Consider the following 22,166-nt stretch of genomic DNA (forward strand, 5'->3'; position numbering starts at 1 on the left):
ATGCAAGCCACACTGTCTGGATAAAGCTCTGGGTTTCCACAAACCTATGGACAGTTGGAAACCCTGAACACGTCTATACGTAGCCATAGTGAGGTTACATCATCTGACCATGGCAGCTAGTGGCTACTGCAGTCTGTTCTGTGTCAGGTTCATGTCATAAACCCAATACAATGGCCTGGGTGAACAAGTCCTCTAAAAATTTCACTAAACTGGTAATTTTACTGTGAACTGCAACGAGACGTGACCGACTTGTCCAGAAGAAACCACAATGGTATGCGAGTGGTCTAACCTTTCCATGAACGTTACTACTCCAACAATAAATCTGAATTGTCTACATAAGTTTATGTAATGTATAATAGGTAACTACATTATATAGCAATAGAAAGATGTTTCCACTAAACTTTACAGACAGTCATATCTCCCTCTTCTCATATGCCTCCATCTTGCTGCACATCGTTTAAATGGAAGTTGTGGGGAAAACACTGGTTAAAGGGGTTATCCCATGAGTAATGACACCCTACAGTACATGACTTGCAATTACAAAAGTATTCAGATCCAGATGCTGGTTTGAAAAGTGTAGAATATGTTTCGTGGGACAACCCTTTTAATAATTTGTAAAATGAAGGACTCTGCAGGGAAGCAGTATCTTCTCCTGTTGCTTGTCCTCTTCGTTCGCCACCAGTCGTGTGTTTTTTCACCTCACTTATCGTGTCCTCGTTCTTCTCATCAGGCCTCCATTTCTGTGTGGCTGGGAGCGGCTGGTCTGCAACTTATGGAAATACTGTCGACAACAGCATGTCCGCCCGAGACAGCTTGCACTGTGCATGACATGACTGTATATTCACACGTGTGCAGTGCAAGTCATGAACAGAGTTTTTTTTTGCCAGAGACTACGGACTCTAGAAAAAAAACACCTGTTTTTTGCAGACTGTCCTTAAAGTATAACTGTCATGTTTCCATCAAAAAATCTATTTTAGCATATGTTACTGCTGCAGCAGCATTATGCATAAAGAAATCTTTAGTTTCGTTTCATACCACTGTTTTCCTTGAGTTTTTCCCCTTAGTCACTGCTGTTTTAACCTCTACAATATGAGGAGACCTTCTCAAGATGGCTTCTTCCAGTTCTATGAGGCCAAAACTGCCATCCCACACTTCCCATATTCACTTGCTGTAGCCAGTAGCTTCCTGCCAGCCAATCAGATTGGATGACTGAGAGACACACCTCCTCACTCTTAAACCTAATGCAGGCATGCAGTGTGAAGGACCGCCCCTCTGTCTTCTGTTTATACTAAAGGGAAGACAGACAAGCCCTAGCAACGGTGTTTAAATTTACAATCATTGACAGACTAACTCAGGTATACATGCATAGCTCTAATAAACTAGCAAATAAAAAACAATATAACAGTTAAATTTTAAAGGAGTTGGGCCATAAACTACTTTTCAATCTAAACTGTATTTTCATCTCTAGCTCTCATTACTCCTTGGCTTGTTTTTTTTTATTTTTATTTTTTATTTTTTTTATCCCTTAAGGACCGGGCTCATTTTCACCTTCAGGACCAGGTCATTTTTTGCAAATGTGACCAGTGTCACTTTTACTTTTTTCACTTTTTTTTACATTTTTTTTGACCCAGACCCACTTGGTTCTTGAAGATCCAGTCAGTCTGATGTCTGTATAATACAGTACAGTACACTATATAGTGTATTGTACTGTATTTTACTTACACGTTGTCTGAACAGATCTTTGCCTTTTAGCACAGATCTGTTCAGCACCATGGACAGCAGGATGCCTGAGAAGGCGTCCTGTTGCCATGGGAACCTTCCCCGTCTGCCACAACTGAGCAGACGGGGAAGGGGAAGGAGGGGGGCTCCCTCCCTCTGTGACACCATCCTGTCTGGGGGCTGCAAAGGCACAGCAGCCCCCCGATGGGAGAGGGAGGGAACTCCCTGACTGTTAACCTTTTCCATACAGCGGTCCGTACAGACCACGGTATGGAAAGGGTTAAACGGCTGACATCACAGCACAGATGTCAGCCGTTTATACCAGAGTGTCAGCAATGTGCTGACACTCTGGTATACCCACTGGACGCCAATGAATATTCAAGAGGAGGCGGGCGGGGAATCGCGATCCCGCCTGCTGCACCTCCCGCACCGCCTGCAACCCCCTTCCTGCACCACCTGCCGGCATAAAATCATTCAGGGGTGCAGGGGGTAAAAATCTTTATTTTGGGCATTTTAAAGTTTCTGATCCGCGGGGATCAGAAACTGCAGAAAGCGCTGCAAACCGCAGGTCTGAATTGACCTGTGGTTTGCTGCGATTGCCGATACGGGGAGGTTACATGACCCCCCCGGCGTTGTGACAGGATGCCCGCTGAATGATTTCAGCGGGCATCCTGTTCCGATTAATCCCCGCCGCGCCACAATCGCGTTTTAAACCCATGACGTACTGGTACGTCATGCGTCCTTAAGGGGTTAAATTTACCTCTTTGCAGTTTTCTCTTATCTTCCATGCTTGAATCCTACTTCCTTGTTCGTCATGTGACTGCTGCCCATCAGGCCTTAGTACTATGGAGATGTGTCCTGACATCATCAGATCATGTGACACTAACCACACCCCATGTTCTTACCAATGCTGCTTCCAACGTCCTACATTATAAGGCTCTAATGCAAGACGTAACCAACAGCAACTGAAAATTTAAATTGATTTGTCACAGGGTGCAATGGTAGGCTAATAATTTTAGAATAAGACCGTTTTGATAAATGGTGGTATTTGGGGAAAAAAATTATATAACAGCGATTTCTGTTGGGCGGTATATAGTTTTATTTGTGGCACAGCTCCTTTAAATTTACAGACAGTTGGCAACCCCCACTGATGAACATTGATGTCCTATTCAAGTTAATGGAGCAGGGATGCTGTTCCCTGCACAGAGGGTGATGGGTGTATCATTAGGCACAAAAAACTGTTATAGGGGTTCTGGCGGATGGCCCCCACAGATAATTTTTATAGTCGGAGAACCCCTTTAAGTAATGGTATTTCTCATTGATCTATATGGGTTGTATAATGTATTTGTTCATTTCTCTTTCATTTCACAGGGATGTTTAGGTGGATGTATGAAAAGTATAAGATACCGTTAGTCCCTGTGTACGGTGGGTTCCCAGTGAAATTTCGCACATATCTTGGTGACCCTATCCAGTATGACCCAAATATCACAGCAAGTGAATTGGCAGAGAAGGTAAGACAACAAAAACCAAGACAACCAGTGATTAATAGTACTTAGATTAATTTAGAGAATACTTTGTATTTTATGGATGTCTTCTATATCTTGTGTGCCAGATCAACCTTCACCTATCATTTCATTAGGAATGGAGCATGTGCAGGAAAACCCAAATGTTAGGAACAGGACAGATTCACATAGGGATTCAGGGGTCAGTGTTTGGGTGCATTTGTTCCTCCTCTTTCTCCTGAGTGCTTTCCATCTGAATAGCTCTCACCTAACACAGTAGTAGTAGTAGTAGTTGTCATCATAGTAGTAGTAGTAGTCGTTATATTCTATTTTACGCAGCACTGGAGGGGAGTTAACCCACTGGACACCTGGGATAAAACAGTTAACCTCCTTAAAACCTCAGCCCTTAGCATGTGTCCTGTATGCTGAAAGGGAGTCTTACTGTCACCTCCAGTATAGTTTTCAGAGTAGGCAATATATACATACATTTCCTGTGAAAATCCAGTCTGAAAAAAGCTTCATTTGCAGATTATTTTTTTGCAGATAAGGTTTTCGGTGCACTGTGGACGGAGCCACTCTCATTTGGTGCACCATCAACATGTTGGTAACGCCAACCAGCACCTCCCCGTCTTGTTTATTTGCGGTGCACTGGGCTCCCGCTCTCATTTGGTGCACCATCAACATGTTGGTAACGCCAACCAGCACCTCCCCGTCTTGTTTATTTGCCAGTCCCTGAGATTTCAGAGCCAGTTGCAGTGACGCAGGGGACGTCAGGTGCACCGAATGGAGTGGTCCTGTCTGCAGTGCAACGAAAACCTTATTTGCCTAAAAATAAAAAGAAGCATGTCTTAGAATGGTCTGGATTTTCATAAAGGTATGGTTAGGTTTCAGGACATCTACCCTACATGACCGTTTGCTTACTTGAAACTGATTTTGGAGGTGACAGACTCCTTTGGCTATGCATACAGCTGTGTTGTTTGGGTAACTTATGTGCTTAAGATTACTACATATATCACAGCATAGAAAGGGTTTGCGGGAGTTCAGTATTGATGACCTTTCCTCACGATCGCTCATCTATAGTTGATCAGAGTGGGGCCGACTCCTGGCACCCCTGCCGATCAGCTGTTTGAAGAGACCGCAGCTCTACAGTGAGCTAATGTACTTCTAGTTTTGCCTCCTCTCTTGTGTTCTATTTGCTGAAAAATCATAGAAAAAAAGAAACCCCCCCCCCCCCAAAAAACGTAACTTTTAATAAAGACATAAAATAAAATAGATTATGACCTACCCCAATGTGAACTCACTCTAGTGTATCCCTAACGCTGGGTTTACACGGCCCAATTGTCAGGCAGATCATGATGACAGTCGTTTGTGCAGGCAAGTAAATGATAATTTTTAGGTAGCAGATCGTGCAGTCTAAACAGCACTCTGCTGTCCAGATACAATGCAGTTGTATAAGGACGAGCGACAGCAATAGCCATCACTCATCCTTAGGGCTCATGCACACGGTCAGGGCCCAGCCGTGTCCGTATAACGGCCCGCAAACAGCGGGTATACAATATGCGGGCATCGGCCCTGTGTACTGCGCATCACGGATGCGGACTGAAAGGTCTGGTGCGGAACGGAGACATGGAACCCCACGGAAGCACTACGGAGTGTTTCTCTCCGTGCCTCCATACCTCCAAAAATATAGAACATGTTCCGTTTTTTTGCAGTGCGGACTGATCACGGTCCCATTCAAGTTGAATGGGTCTGGATCCATTGCCGCAGCCCCAATGCACGGAATGGCCGAACAACGGCCGTGTGCATGAGCCCTTATACTGTGAAGGTACATGCAGCAATTCACCTCCAGTTTTAACAGGCAGCCGATTGGCAGGAAGGAAGCGTTTTTTCCCAACAGTCGGTGTCTCCCCGCCTGGTCTAAATCCACCTTTAAACGTCCTGGATAACACTGGGGTATAGCACAACAGGATAGACAGTGGGGTCGTATTCAGGGAAAGATAGCATAAATCAGATCTAGTCACTGCTGCACACACTAAACAAACCAGATATAATCAAAGTTACCAAATCCAGTGGCCTGATAACAATTACAATCCTAGTAAAGCCCAAAGCGTTTCCTCCCACCAATCTAGTGGGATTGATCAGGGGCTACGGTGGCAGTAGAAAAGGGTGAAGGTTATAAGATTATACACAAAGGATGTTACAAATATAGTAGTAAAAACCTAACTGTGACCTCATTTCCCCTAAGATACATTAATACCAGATAGCTGTATAATACCTCTAATACAGAGAGATGGAGAGAACAATAGCATAAATCAGAAAAGGAAACGCTAACTAACCCCTGACACCAGTGCAGGATTGGTTGTGGAAGGGAGGTGTATTTCTAGAATAGGGGTAGGCAACATCCGGCACTCCAGCTGTTGTAAAACTACAACTCCCAGCATGCATGCTTGCTCTTCTATAAACTCTCATATAAATGAATGGAGCATGCTGGGAACTGTAGTTTCACAACAGCTGGAGTGCCGGATGTTGCTGATTCCTGTTCTAGAAGATTCCTCTCCTATGTGAAGTATCAGTAGCCAGGAGGTCATAAAGCTTGTTTGTGTGAGAGTCAAGTATGAGTAAAGGTTGCTGGAAGTGTTTTGTAAGCTGGCAGGGAGAAGCTGTCCAGCGGATAGTGAAGGATATTACTACGTGCTGGCGAGGATTTCTTTTGCTGTTTAGTTTTTTCTTAGGTTTTACAGAGAAGGCTGCACACGTAAAAAAAAAAAAATAATAAATAACTACGAGTCGGCTTACACCGATAAATTACTGTTGGCTTCTTTTGGATGGAACAGACACCTGTTCTTTGACCGAAGAAAAGGCCGATCCCAAAAAAAAAATCCCACCCCCTAGATGACATGTAGCTGATCTCATAATATTAAATGATCTGGTAATAATAAATACATCATAGAAGAATAGCTTATCTTGGAGGGACTGCCATGTACTATTAACAGACGCTGCATTACGTGGATGACCACCATTATGATGGTACCAGAATTTTGGCTTACCATGTCGTAGGTAGCGGGTGTCCAGTCTCACTGATCTCACATCTGAGCAGAAGCACCCTGGGAACTTTAAAAATGGCCACTGATATGTATGTAAGGGCAGAGGTGATCTGATACGCCAGAAGATGTACCAAGGGTCATCTTAGAGTGGATTACAAAATGTCCCCAAGGTAACAGGTGACACAGCCAGAGTGCAATAAACATGAGCTGTACATTGGACTTTGAGCAGTAGACTGAAGGGCGCAATAAATACAGTGCTAAGCATCACCATGTATAAATAGACATGGTGACAAACGTTGACGTGAGCTGTGCCCATAAGAGGGTCTAGGCGTAGTAACCGGCAGCTCCTAGGGAATAACTTTTTGAGGGAAGAGCAGGAAGGTGGATAAAAAAAAATGCAGTCAGGTATCAAATTGATGAGGGTGAAGGAGGTAGAAATTACAACCACCCTTCCCTCCCGATATCCTAGAAACAAAAAGGATGGATTTGAGGTTAAATACTCCAAAGTGGCAAACACATAAAACTACATAGAAGCAGATACTACCACCATATCTAACCTGATGTAAACTGGTGAGCTAAATGACACAGGCAAAACCTAATTGCTCATTGAGGACCATCGGATGTACAGTCTTCAACCTATATCCTCTTATCTCCGACGCCAACAGCCTCCGTGGCAAAAAACCTCTGAGCGTCTTATTATGCTGCTCCTTAACGTGTCTTGCCACCGGTTTGTGACGTTCATTGTTGATGTCCCAACTATGTTCCAAAATACGATTGCAAAATTCTCTAATTGTTTTACCTCTACATCTACAGATATGAATGACCCCCCCCCCCCCCCCCCCCCCCCCAGTATGACAATTGGCAGATCTTATGTTCTCATAATAAATGCCTGTGCCAGGGTTCAGAGAAGAACTAGCTGTTAAAATAAACCTGCCCTTTTACACCGGCCACAGCAGAAAGTGTTTGGTGGTCCGGGAGAGACAAGTGACTTTTCAGCTGACCATCATGGGAATTACGACACCTTCTATAAATGATAGCTAGTGAATACGATAGCGAGTGACAAAGATTTGGGTCAGTTTTTAAAAAAAGCCCAGTATTTAGATATAATATCACCTATTGTCTCTGCCTGAGTCTCGCATGTGCCTATAATTCGGATACTGGACTTTTGGTTTTAGATATTTTAACAGCAAGAAGCGATTACTCCCATATTGTGACTTAGCATAATAGTATGCCTTCATGATAATAGGTGCAGGATATTCTGTATCCCTAAATCTGTTGGCCACTTTGATGGAACGATATTTAGTTCGAATAGTGGCTGTGTATCCTTAGAAATTCTGGTTCTCAGAGTCTTCGTTGTGTACATGTCAAAAGTGACTTGTAAGCAGAGAAGGACTTTGATGAGAACAGTCCCCTCCTGACATGTCTGTTGTAATAGCTTAATGCATTCCCCATGTAATAACAATTCTGGAACATCTATTCCTTTGTCTCTATGTTGTGCCATTCCTTTATTATTCCAACTAGACGTTATGAATGAATTGCTAGCAGAGGGGTGTTGGGGGTGTGTACCTGCACAGTCTGAAAATGGAAGCACTGATTGGATAGAGCGAGGCTGGACAGGTACACACCCCCAACTGGTTACCTCCCCTCTGTACCCTTACTGCAGACTGCTAGCAATTCATTCATAACTTATAGTAGAAATAATAAAGGAATGGTACAACATAGAGCCATAAGAATAGATGCTCCAGAATTGTTATTACATGGGGAAGGCATGAAGCTATTAAAACAGACCTGTCAGGAGAGGTAAGAGGTCCTCTTTAAATTCATTCACATTGGGAGTCATTTATCAAAGACGCCGGTCTCTGATACTCCCTCCACTACCGGAAGATGCACCTAATTTATGACACAGCACAGGGCTTGTCATAAATTAGGTGCAGCCTCCTCCAGTCCATGCACCTACAGTCCCTGGCTGAAGTAGATGTCAATTGTCATTTTGGCTGGTTTCCTGGTGAATTTGCCTGGGCCGATGGCTACAAATGTGGGGTGACGGCAGATAACTTCCATGCATACAGTGACTAAAGAGGCCCCCTTTCCAGGCTGACAGAAGCAGACGTATCTCTCTGACCCAGTGCTAGTATGGCGATCTGCTTGTCCCAGTGCCGAGAACAGGAGTATGGAAATGACAATGACAACAGCAAACTATCTCCAGGAGGGACTGACGATCACAGCCAGGGCATTCAGTGGTGTTTTTCCCCCCTCTCTACTCTCTACCATACTTCCATGCTGGAGTTGGTCACACGGGGCTGGTTTCTCAGCCATGGGGTCATGCTCAGGGCCTCCTCTTCCTGCTCTTTGCAGCATGTAGCTCACACAGTGGTTGCTGAATGACTCCCCGGGGCCCTGGCTCCTGCTGTCATGCTGCCCATGTTCTCATGCTATTAATATTTAATACTGATAATGCATAATTGAAGCATGTTGAAAGGGAAAGCATAGAAATCCATTATTAGATGCTGTGTGTAATTGCCCTATTAATCAAATGATATTATTGTGTATTTAGACATCAAAATAAAATAGGTTTGAATGAAACATTAATAATCTCCAGTATCTGCAATTCCAAGTCCTTCTGCCAAAGCAGCACACCATATTAACATTTATTATAAAAATGAGGCTCGTCCCTCACTGAGGCTCAGAATGGGTGTAGCACTTACCTGATAATCTTCTTAATGGGGGTTTAGTTGCTTGAAGTTTATAATCATTGCAGTGATGGAAACTTGCTCTTCATTCATGTTTGCACCTAACACAGTGGTGATCATGTACAAAGCCTGATTCACACGACGGCGCTTGGTCTGGAAAAAACAGTCCTTATGTTAGCCGCATCCCCCTGACCAACCGCGGCTCCCCCGACCCAAACTGATTCAGTTCCTATCTGACTATGGGTCTGTTGTACTGTGCTCACAGGAACTGACTGCATCATTAAAAATTATGTTGCAGTTAGTTGATTCAGTATGAGTTACCCATAGAAAGCAAAGAAAAAATATGGGGCTCATGCACACGAACGTATTTCTTTCCGTGTCCATTCGTATTTTTTATTTTTTTTTGCGGCCTGCATGCACTACCATTCACTTCAGTGGGTCTGCAAAAAAAAATATGACTCTGTGTGCATTCCTTTTCCATATGGCCGTTCCGCAAAAAAGATAACACATGTCCTATTCTTGCCCGTTTTGCAGACAAGGATAGGCATTGTTACAATGGATCCACCAAAAAAACAGATGCAATACGGATGTTACACGGACGTCATCCGTATATTTTGCGGATCCGTGTTTTGCGGACCACAAAATACATAGTCATGTGCATGGTTTCACACAACCTTCCGACTGCTGCTATTTGTCAGGCCGATTTTGGCCGGATCACCGCTGGACACCATAATAGTTAATGGGGCCATACGGTATTGCGGCAGCATCCAGCGGTGAAGAATTCTGCTGGCTGTTCCTGACCAGGAACAGATGCGGACATAACCGTATTTTGGATCCGATCCTCATTTTTTGGAGGATGTCACACGGACCCATTCATTTCTGTGGGTCCGTAAAGAAAATGGACAGCACTCTTATATCCGCATCTGTATGTCCATTCTGCAAATGATAGAACATGTCCTATTCTTTTCTGTTTTGCACCAACGGATGGTATCCGTATTTTGTGGATCCGTGGTTTGTGTACTGCATAACAGATATGGTCGTGTGCATGAGGCCTTATGCATAGCAACAAATTATATTTCATTTTTATGAAATGAGATGTGATTGGCTTCTATGGATCACATCTTCACTTTTTCTTTGCACAGATTGTGAGGAATGTCTACTACAGTCCTGTCTTATCAGCAATATGCCATATACATCAGTCACATGGAGCCCCATCCGAGTATCTCTTATGTCCTTTTTTTTACGTTTTTTTTTTTCTTCTAGACAAAATGTGCCCTTCAGTCACTGATAGATAAACACCAGAAAATTCCTGGAAATATTTTCCGAGCCCTACTGGAGAGATTTCACCAGAGAGCCAAAGAAGATTAAAGTGCGGTTATGTAGGTTGTTCTCTGGTCTCTTATGTGATGTACACTTGTGTAAATATGGGAGTTAGTTTGATAAATCATTTTATTGATCTGTTACATGAAAACTTAGAAAAAGAGATTCTCTGCCGTGCAATATGTATGTTTCTAAATGCTTCTTAAAAGTGACCTGTCAGCTCTGTTGATTGGAGTATAAGTAATTAATGTAAATTGTGCCGGTGTCTAGTATAAGTGTGCAGTCAGGAAGGGGTTACAGTGCAACAGCTGCACCCAGTACTTTCTCTCCAGGGGTGTTGGCAGCTTGTTGGGCTATCCTGGCACCAGCATACACTGTCTACATTCCTGGTTCTCTTGCCTACTGGGTTGTATAAGGGTGCAGCAATATACAAGTCCCCGTGTCTTTCACGGTATCATTTCAAGCCACTGTTACATGACCCCATGCAGGTGGCACCTTCTTTACACAGCACACGTGAAGGTAGAGGGGACATTAAACTACCTCTTTTATAGACCAATGCAAGCCGTGATTATACGTTGTGTCTCGGTGTATTTGTAGGCAGATGAATTCATGGCACCATAGTGATTACCATGACTGTTACTCAGTTTAGCGGAGGATGACTGTATTTGCTCTGCCACCTTTCTATTCATTAGGAATCCTCTGATTCTAGAGATTATCTGCTGGACATCCACCAGTTTAACACGTATTATCTATAGAACTGGCACATCATAAATGTCTGTTGTCAAAGACACATTTGAATGGTTTCCCCACCTAAAATCTGATTAAAGGGGTTATGCCATGGTTGATGTAAAAAACAACATATAGTACGTGACAATCTCGTTCTAACAAAGCCAGAACCAGCCCTGTACCTCACATGGATCCAGAGATCTCCCCATGCATTGCTCCATCAGGGTTGCCCAACCTGCGGCCCTCCAGCTGCTATAAAACTGCAACTCCCACCATGCCCTGCTGTAGACTGATGGCTGTAGGCTGTCTGGGCATGCTGGGAGTTCTAGTTTTGTAACAGCTGGAGGGCCGCAGGTTGGGCAACCCTGTGCTGGATTCTTTTCAGGCTGGCAGCACAGGGGCCCGTCCTTTCTGCTGTAGATCTTTCCCTGTAACTGCCTCCGCTTCTAACAGTAAACAATTGGCTGGTGGCAGTTGAAGATATAAACTGAGCATGTGTGACCACCTCAGTAAGATGGACAAGAAGTGAGGAAAATAATAAACAGCAGGTGGTGCTATACAGATACATTTTATTGAATAGTTAAGTGGCCTATACAAAATTTAGAATTACATGCAATTACAAAAGTATTCAGATCCAGTTGCTGGTTTGAACAGAATGTGTTTTGTGACACAACCCCTTTAATACTGCATCCTGATATGGGGAATCACAGAACATGACTGCTGACATGCTAATTACCTTATTCTCTGTTGTCAGAACAACACCAAGTCATCGTTGAACTGATCTCATACTGCCATGGTGCTTTTTGTTTTCTAATATGTTTAGGTAGAAAACCATCTTTAAAGAGTTTTGTCCCAGATTTTGCTACTGGTTATCCTATCCTCAGGACAGGTCATCAGTATCAACTTGGTGGGGGTCTGATACCCGGCGTCACCACTTATAAGCTGTTTGAAGAGGCCACGGTGGTCTGGTCAGTCCGGTGGCCTCCTCAGAGCTGACCAAGCACAGCACGGTAAGTGGTATAGCGGCTGTGCTTGGTATAGCACCTCAGGCACATTCACTTGAATGGAATGTGCCATGTGACTGATGAACACGATGTCACTGGCCTAGTAACTGGCTGCAGCGCTCACCGGAGCCCCATAACCTCTTCAAACAGCTGATCGAGGGGCTGCCGGGAGTTGGACCCCTGCCAGTGAGATATTGATAACATATCCCAAGGATAGGCCATCAAAATCTCAGACAGCCTCTTTGAAGATGATCTGCTTGGAGACTGTCCTGTCCTAATCTGACTAAGCTAGGGCTACAATTGCACCAATCAGGGATCAGTTATTGAGTGCACCCCTCAATGGAATGGCTAAGATAACACAGCACCTTTACAGTAAAGGAGTTATAAAGCTGCGTAATACCTCTCAGCAGATACATAGAGTGCATTCACTTTGTGCAATACCCACTATTATCCGCATAGGGAGGGGGTTTCTTTCAGAACTACAAAATTGATAGCCCATCCTTAGTATAGGTCATCAATATAAGATCTGTAGGAGTCTGACTTTCTGGACCCCTGGAGATGACCTGAATGAAGGTGCTGCAGCACTACCGTGAGCACCTTGTCCCATTCATTGTTTACCAATTGGGCTGAAATATCAGGTACAACTTCCATTGAAAGTACAGCGCTGTTCTCGTGAACATTAGAACCCCCACCGATCTAAGGGCTCTTTCACACGAGCGGATCCCGTTCGTGGAATCTGCTGCGTTAAAGAGTGCCAAGCCCCGTTCCAGACAGCAGAGACACGGAGCAGTAACATGATTGATAATACTCTGTGCCTCTCTGTGACCTTTTTACTACAAAATCACAGTGGGATAAAGTTGTCACCGTGATTTTGTAGTAAAAAGGTCACAGAGAGGCACGGAGCATTATCATTAATGTTAATGCTCCGTGTCTCTTCTGTCTGGAATGGGGCTTGGCTGTCTTTCACGCAGCAGATTACCCACACGGGATCCACTCGCGGGAAAGAGCCCTAATAGTTATTCCCTATCCTGTGGATAGTGGATAACTTCTAACAACTAGAATACCCCTTTGATTGACTGATCCTGCTAAAATACTGACTCTACCAAAAATCCATGTGTCTTTTCTATCGATTGAATTAGCTGCATATCTTCGTTGAAGCTCGTGCTGGTTTCAGCTTTATGAATCTTGTGCACACTCCTGATTAAAGAGGACCTTTCACCGATTCTTACCCTATAAACTAACTATACAGACATGTGGAGCGGCACCCGGGGATCTCACTGCACTTACTATTATCCCTGGGCGCCGCTCCGTTCTCCTGCTATGCCCTCCGGTATCTCCGTTCCCTAAGTTATGGTAGGCGGAGTCTGCCCTTGTTCTTCTGTAGCGCTGGCCAATCGCATTGCAGAGCTCACAGCCTGGGAGAAAATAACCTCCCAGGCTGTGAGCTCTGCGCTGCGATTGGCCAGCGCTAGAGCAGACTCCGCCTACCATAACTTAGGGACTGGAATCTCCGCCTACTATAACTTAGTGAGCGGAGATACCGGAGGGCATAACGGGAGAACGGAGCGGCGCCCGGGGATAATAGTAAGTGCAGTGAGATCCCCGGGTGCCGCTAAGAATCGGTGAAAGGTCCTCTTTAAGTACAACGCTGTTTGGAAGAAGGTTCTTCTGAAATGAATGTGCCAGCGTTGATTTACCTAGCATTTTATGGTTGTTGTGCTGTTGGAGTGTCTTGTGTTTTTAGAAATCTGATTGACTGTCCTCTTTTAACTCTGATGTTATACCGTAGCTGTTACTGAAATTCATATTCCGCATTCTTTTTTTTTTTATCTGAACAGCCTTTATACAGCTTTTAATAGATCGACATTGAGAAATAAAACAATAAATATTACTTCTTTTGTACATTTACAAACTGGTGAATGCGGATGAATATTTTTTGAGTCATTGATGTATCTATTATTGCTGCAGCCACGTGATCCGTTCAGGGGGTCATAAACTGTAGTCTGTTTGTTAAAGGGATTGTCTTAGATAATGTAAAATCTTGGACAACCCCTACAATAGCTTAAAATAAAAAAAAACTGTGATACACTCCCCCATTCTGGTACATCTGCCACTGCTTGCTTACAGACAGCAGCTTGATACGGCACGTGACTGTAGTTGCCAGTCACTGTCCTCTGTGGTCTGTTGCTGAGGACAGTGATTGGCTGCAGTCGTCACATGCTGTATCACGGCACGTCACTGATGCTGTTTGTAAATAAGCAGCAGCAGTATCAAACCAGCGCTGCAGAGAACAGCACTGGAGAAACAGGTGAGTATGTCATGGGTTTTTATTTTAAGCAGTTGTAGGGGTTGTTGTGGATTTTTTAAATATCTCAGACAATTCCTTTAAGTGAAAATAAATAAAAGTTTTTTTTTCCCACTAATAGCTCTTATGCCCTACGCACAGAAAAGGGCTCCTGCACACAAAGTATTTTTTTTCCATGTCCGTACCGTGTTTTTTTTTTTTTGGCGGTACCATTCACTTCAATGGGGCTGCAAAAACAAAACCGTAAATGACATGTGCATTCCGTTTCCATACGTCCGTTCTGCAAAAAAAAAAATGGAACATGTCATACTGAAAAGGATAGGACTGTTCTATTAGGGGCCAGCTGTTCCATTTCGCAAAATATGGAATGCACACTGACATCATCCGTATTTTTTGTGGATCCATGTTTTGCGGACCGCAGAATACATATGATCGTGTGCATGAGCCCTAAAGGAAACATTTATGATCACTGGGGTCTGACTGCTGGGATCCCAAGCTATCATGAAAACGGAAGCCCCGAAATCTCCTCTGAGAATTTTAGTGTGTATGTGTCCACTGCTTCTCTTTCTTCTTTAGGACTGTTCAGCACTTTCTCTGGCACTCCCATATGCTGTAAGTGGATCACCAAAACCACTCTTTATTCATAGGAGTTTCCAGGACCCCTGCTTTCATGATTGTTGCGGGTCCCAGGGGTTGGACCCTCAGTGATCACATACTTTATCTCTATGATGTGGATAGGAGATAATTGTTGTTAGCAGGAAAAAACCCTTTAACAATGCCTCTACAGATAACAAATTAGAATATTTCTGCAAATTGTAATGCACTATTTGTTGCTATTTACCACAAAATCATAAAAACATAGTGAGGATCCAATCCCTGGAACTTTCATGTTTCAGTTAGCACTACTTAAAGGAAACCTGTCTCCATGAATGCAGTGCAATCTTCAGGCAGCATGTTATAGAGCAGGAGGAGCTGAGCAGACTGATATATACCGTAGTTTTTTAGGAAAAGATTTAATACTTGTAATTTATTTATTTTATTTCCTGCTCATTCTGGGTTTAGCATTCCAATGGGTTATCTTATCAGTGATTGACTGCTATCTATGCATGTGCAGTTATAGAAGGACGGCTGTCAGTCATAGATTATGCCGCCTATTTAACTACTGAGCCCAGAAAGAGCAGAGATTTAAATGAGCGTCAATGGCCATTTTTACCCAGGCCAGATAATTATCAAGTTTCTTATTACAGATTTGTTTAGCCTCAGCCTCTGAGTTACTATATAAGCCTTGCCTTCTATTTGCCAGAGTATTGCATTTTCCCCCTATTGTCACTGTGTGCTGTCTGAGGTCTCATTAAGTGTCACGCTTCGGTGTGGGAAGGAAACACCACACTGAGCATAGGAGGGAAGGGGGGAACAGGGAATCAGGCCTGAGAACTAGGGAAGGAAGATGGACACCTCCTAGTAAAACCCTAACCAAAATCCTGACTATCAGTATTAACAGACCCCAGAGGTAGGTGTGTTCATACACAGGAATACCTAGAGTCCTATCTAGCCCTATAGGATCCTAGTACTAATGGCAGGGACGAGACTACCTGTTCCTCCAAACAGAAGGACGAACAGGAGTCTCCTTCTTGCATAATACAAACAACAAGGAAATGCAACACACAGAACCCAAACAAAATACAAAAAGGGGAAGGAAAGACTTAACTTGTTCCACATGAAAGGTTAGTATATAAAATGCGAATGCTTGGACTTGGAGAAAATGTCTGTATGTGGGTAAGTAACTGGCTCAGTAATAGAAAACAGAGGGTGGTTATTAACGGTACACACTCAGATTGGGTAACTGTCACTAGTGGAGTACCTCAGGGGTCAGTATTGAGCCCTATTCTCTTCAATATATTTATTAATGATCTTGTAGAAGGCTTGCAGAGTAAAATAAAAAAAATGTAAGATGACACTAAACTGTAAAGTAATTAACACTGAAGAGAACAGTATACTGCTACAGAGGGATCTGGATAGATTGGAGGCTTGGGCAGATAAGTGGCAGATGAGGTTTAACACTGACAAATCTAAGGTTATGCACATGGGAAGGAATAATGCAAGTCACCCGTACATACTAAATGGTAAAACACTGGGTAATACTGACATTGTAAAGGACCTAGGAATTTTAGTGAACAGAACAGCAAACTAAGCTGTAGATACCAGTGTCAGGCAGCTTCTGCCAAGGCCAATAAGATAATGGGTTGCATCAAAAGGGGCATAGATGCCCATGATGAGAACATAGTTCTGCCACTTTACAAATCACTAGTCAGACCACACATGGAGTACTGTGTACAGTTCTGGGCTCCAGTGAACAAGGCAGACAAAGTAGATCTGGAGAGGGTTCAGAGGAGGGCAACTAAAGTAATAACTGGAAAGGGGGGGGGGGACTACACTACCTTGAAAGATTATCAAAATTAAGGTTATTCACTTTAGAAAAAAGACCACTGAAGGGAGATCTAATAACTATGTATAAATATATCAGGGGTCAGTACAGAGATCTCTCCCATCTTCCATTTATCCCCAGGACTGTGACTGTGACGAGGGGACATCCTCTGCGTCAGGAGGAAAGGTTTGTACACAAACATAGACGAGGATTCTTTACGGTAAGAGCAGTGAGACTATGGAACTCTCTGCCTGAGGAGATGGTGATGGTGAGTACAGTAAAGGAATTCAAGAGGGGCCTGGATGTATTTCTGGAGTGTAATAATATTACAGGCTGTAGCTACTAGAGAGGGGTCGTTGATCCAGGGAGTTAATCTGATTGCCTGATTGGAGTCGAGAAGGAATTTTTTTTTTGCCTTTCTCTGGATCAACTTGCAGGATAACAGGCCGAACTGGATGGACAGATGTCTTTTTTCGGCCTTATAAACTGGGTTACTATGTTACTAACTTCAAAGGCCAATGGAAGCACCAGGAACTTAGCCGAGATCCGCACACCAGCAATCCACAACTGATACTGAAGCAATAAACCGCACAGCATTGTGGGAGAAGCAACAATAAATAAGGAAGGTTAAATGACCACATTAGCACCTGAGGCAAGGGGTGTGGGCATTACCAGAAACAACACAGACGCCTATTGATCCACAAGGAAAACCTGTCAGATCAAACCACGTGTTGCCAGTCTTATTGATCTCCTGCCACCTGTCGCGGGAACGTCCGTGACATTAAGATGGCCTTAAAGGGGTTGTTTCACTTCAGCAAGTGGCATTTATCATGTAGAGGAAGTTATTACAAGGCACTTACTAATGTATTGTGATTCTCCATATTGCCTCCTTTACTGGCTTGATTTATTTTTCCATCACATAATACACTGCTCGTTTCCATGGTGACATACCACCCTGCAATCCATCAGTGGTGGTCATGCTTGCACACTATAGGAAAAAACATCAGCCTTTCTGGTGGCCGGGACCATGGGAGCACACATAGGCTAGTGCTTTTTCCTATATTATGCAAGCGCGACCACCACTGCTGGATTGATGGGTGGTCTGTAACCATGGAAATGAGCAGTATATAATGTGATGGAAAAATGAATCCAGCCAGCAAAGAAAACAATATGGAGAATCACAATACATTAGTAAGTGCCTTGTATTAACTTTCTCTACATGATAAATGGCACTTACTGAAGTGAGATAACCCCTTTAATGTGTCTGTATGGCAGCTTCATGACCGGACCTGTCTGTAGGCAAATTACCCGAACTAATAGCATCCTAAATTCCGTTAAAGCTACATTCTACATTTGGCATATACATTGGGCATATATAATGAAATGTCCAGCTCACCTAGGTAATCCATGCAAAATGCAGGACACTTCTAAATATTACTTCAGTTGTTAATAATTTACAAACCGGATTCCAAAAAAGTTGGGACACTAAACAAATTGTGAATAAAAACTGAATGCAATGATGTGGAGATGGCAAATGTCAATATTTTATTTGTAATAGAACGTAGATGACAGATCAAATGTTTAATCCAAGTAAATGTATCATTTTAAAGGAAAAATACGTTGATTCAAAATTTCACGGTGTCAACAAATCCCAAAAAAGTTGGGACAAGTAGCAATATGAGGCTGGAAATAGTAAATTTGAGCATAACGAAGAGCTGGAAGACCAATTAACACTAATTAGATCAATTGGCAACATGATTGGGTATAAAAAGAGCTTCTCAGAGTGGCAGTGTCTCTCAGAAGCCAAGATGGGGAGAGGATCACCAATTCCCACAATGTTGCGCAGAAAGATAGTGGAGCAATATCAGAAAGGTGTTACCCAGCGAAAAATTGCAAAGACTTTGCATCTATCATCATCAACTGTGCATAACATCATCCGAAGATTCAGAGAATCTGGAACAATCTCTGTGCGTAAGGGTCAAGGCCGTAAAACCATACTGGATGCCCGTGATCTCCGGGCCCTTAAACGACACTGCACCACAAACAGGAATGCTACTGTAAAGGAAATCAAAGAATGGGCTCAGGAATACTTCCAGAAACCATTGTCAGTGAACACAATCCACCGTGCCATCCACCGTTGTCAGCTGAAACTCTACAGTGCAAAGAAGAAGCCATTTCTAAGCAAGATCCACAAGCTCAGGCATTTTCACTGGGCCAGGGATCATTTAAAATGGAGTGTGGCAAAATGAAAGACTGTTCTGTGGTCAGACAAGTCACGATTCAAAGTTATTTTTGGAAATCTGGGACGCCATGTCATCCGGACCAAAGAGGACAAGGACAACCCAAGTTGTTATCAACGCTCAATTCAGAAGCCTGCATCTCTGATGGTATGGGGTTGCATGAGTGCGTGTGGCATGGGCAGCTTGCATGTCTGGAAAGGCACCATCAATGCAGAAAAATATATTCAGGTTCTAGAACAACATATGCTCCCATCCAGACGTCATCTCTTTCAGGGAAGACCCTGCATTTTTCAACAAGATAATGCCAGACCACATTCTGCATCAATCACAACATCATGGCTGCGTAGGAGAAGGATCCGGGTACTGAAATGGCCAGTCTGCAGTCCAGATCTTTCACCAATAGAGAAAATTTGGCGCATCATAAAGAGGAAGGTGCAACAAAGAAGGCCCAAGACGATTGAACAGTTAGAGGCCTCTATTAGACAAGAATGGGAGAGCATTCCTATTTCTAAACTTGAGAAACTGGTCTCCTCGGTCCCCAGACGTCTGTTGAGTGTTGTAAGAAGAAGGGGAGATGCCACACAGTGGTGAAAATGGCCTTGTCCCAACTTTTTGGGGATTTGTTGACACCATGAAATTCTGATTCAACATATTTTTCCCTTTAAAATGGTACATTTTCTCAGTTTAAACGTTTGCTCTGTGATTTATGTTCTATTCTGAATAAAATATTAGAAGTTGGCACCTCCACATCATTGCATTCAGTTTTTATTCACGATTTGTATAGTGTCCCAACTTTTTTGGAATCCGGTTTGTATTAATTGTTTATAATTCTTCTTGGATAGAAAAAGCATAAAATCCACACAGGAAAAAGTCCACATGTGAACAGCATCCAAAAGTGCAAAACAAGTCTAAATGGTCAAACAGGTAATCCACAGGTAGGCACGGTGGAGGTGTCAAAATATGGAGGCAAAGTGGCACATACTGTATATATTGAAAACAGAAGAGTGATTCCGAATCTAATCACATCAGTTTATTTGTATTCTATAAAAATCCAACATGAAACTGTCACGGTAGGGAGTGGGGGAAACTCCCCACCGTACAATGTCACCAATTCAATTACTAGGCCATAGGCAGGGAAAAGGGAGCTGGTCACCTCCTAAAGCTTCCCTCAAATTTCCCTAGTCTCCTGGCTGTATAAGTGGGGTCATACCCACAAACCTAGAAGTCTAGGAATCCCTGCATCGCCCTCAACATCGTGACAGGGCAGAGACCTCCTGTTGATCCATCACCACGGATGACAGGAGTCTCCAGAGGCCCAATAGCTGACAGAGAGAAAGACAATGCAGCAACTGCACGGCAGGTAAGTACACAGTGTAACAACATAACACTAGAAACAAACAACACTTACCTGCCGCAGCAGAGATCTACCCGGACCTCCATGCGAACACCGGATGCACGGAAGCTCCAGGCAGGACAGCACACTGTCTTGTAGGGTAGTTCCCCCTCCAGGAACCAACCCCCTTCTGGAGGACACACACACAAAAGGGGAAAACGTCAAATGTCCATGCAGGCAAGTACACACCTACATGAAACAAACACCCACCAGACGTAAAATGAACCTCCAACTCAAACCCACACCATAAACACACCAGAAGGGGAAGGAAGACAAGGAGGAAACACAGTATGACATCACCGATCACATTGCAGAGAACATCAATGTCCCACTAGTTGGCCCTCAAGGACTGGCCAGACAGAACACCCTGGACTGGAGCTGAGCTCCAGCACCAACGACGGCTGGAGAACCACAGACTCCAGCCAGGGAGCCACAGGTAAAAAAACAAAGTGACCACACCCAGCCAGGGAGTTAACCCTTCCAGCATCAGACAGAGGAGGAACCAGGAGAAGGGGAGCAAAGAACACACATGCAGACACTGGCAACCGGCATATACGGCAAAGGTGTCACAGCGTAAAACACAGAGGCCGTGACAGAAACGGAACAGCCGATGCTTATGCATTTCAGACCAACACAGCCCTTAGTTACAGAATATATCAATGAGAACAAAAAAAAGTTATAAAAAGTACTCAACCAATTAAGAAACGGGAATAGGTCACTTGAACCCAAGTCTCCATACCCCACCAAATTAGGAAGGATCCACAATATAAGTCCCAAAGTTATAACATGAGTTGGGAATAGCTATGGGCATGTGCCTCAAACTTAAATGGGTTGTGTCACTTCAGCAAGTAGCATTTATTATGTAGAGAAAATTGATACAAGACACTTACTAATGTATTGTGATTGTCCATATTGCTTCCTTTGCTGGCTGGATTCATTTTTCCATCACATTATACACTGCTTGTTTCCATGGTTACAACCACCCTGTAATCTATCAGCATGGCTGTGCTTGCATGCTATATTTTTTCCTATAGTATGCAAGCACGAGCACCACTGATGGATTACAGGGTGGTTGTAACCATGGGAACGAGCAGTGTATAATTTGATGGAAAAATTGATTCAGCCAGCAAAGGAAGCAATATGGACACTTACAATACATTAGTAAGTGCCTTGTATTAACTTTAAAAGTCCAGCAATACAGATAGCGAGCTTATACTAAGACAGGGTATCAATATGTATCAACAGTTAGTCCAGCAGGAGTACCCTGTTAATTCATAAAGTGACTAAATTTAATAGGTAATTTCAGAATTTACATATACACAGACAACACAGTACTATGAAAATTGATCCATGTAGAGGCCAGGGTATGAATACCTAAGATGCCGGTATACACGGCGGGGGGCCGGGGAAGATTATCCCTAGCACTGATTCCCTGAACTGGTCCTCTGCCCAGGGACGTCTCCTGATGGTGGGGGCGCCCTGTCCCCGTACCTAGACTTCAACTCCTCGATATCCCTGGTGAGGTGAGTGGTAGATTGGAACGACATACGTGGTGTCTAACATGGAAAACAGGCACAGAAGAAAAGGATAGGTTACAAAGGTGTCCACTGTATACTACCCTCGTGGCGTGACCAGGAGGTACAGGGCACACCTAGAAGATAAAATATACAAACAAAACGCACAACTGGTTATAGATATGTTTGAGATAAGTATAGATGACCTACAAACTCCGACGCGTTTCACCCATACGGAAGGTTCATCAGGGGGTTACGTGTAGTAGGCATGCAAAGATAACGGG

General features: G+C 43.5%; 1 protein-coding gene across 2 annotated transcripts in view; it reads left to right on the plus strand.

The window, feature by feature from the left end:
- TMEM68 (transmembrane protein 68) overlaps window positions 1–11,120 on the plus strand; it is a 33,190-nt gene extending 22,070 nt beyond the window's left edge. For both annotated transcript variants that reach the window (XM_040433622.1, XM_040433623.1), the window contains exons 7-8: window positions 3,091–3,230; window positions 10,219–11,120. In XM_040433622.1, the coding sequence (XP_040289556.1) occupies window positions 3,091–3,230; window positions 10,219–10,323 (245 nt within the window). In that variant the 3' untranslated portion in view covers window positions 10,324–11,120. The remainder of the gene's footprint in view (window positions 1–3,090; window positions 3,231–10,218) is intronic.
- The last annotated feature ends 11,046 nt before the right edge of the window (window positions 11,121–22,166 follow it).

Source organism: Bufo bufo, chromosome 5 (assembly GCF_905171765.1).
Source record: "Bufo bufo chromosome 5, aBufBuf1.1, whole genome shotgun sequence".
Lineage (NCBI taxonomy): Eukaryota > Metazoa > Chordata > Amphibia > Anura > Bufonidae > Bufo > Bufo bufo.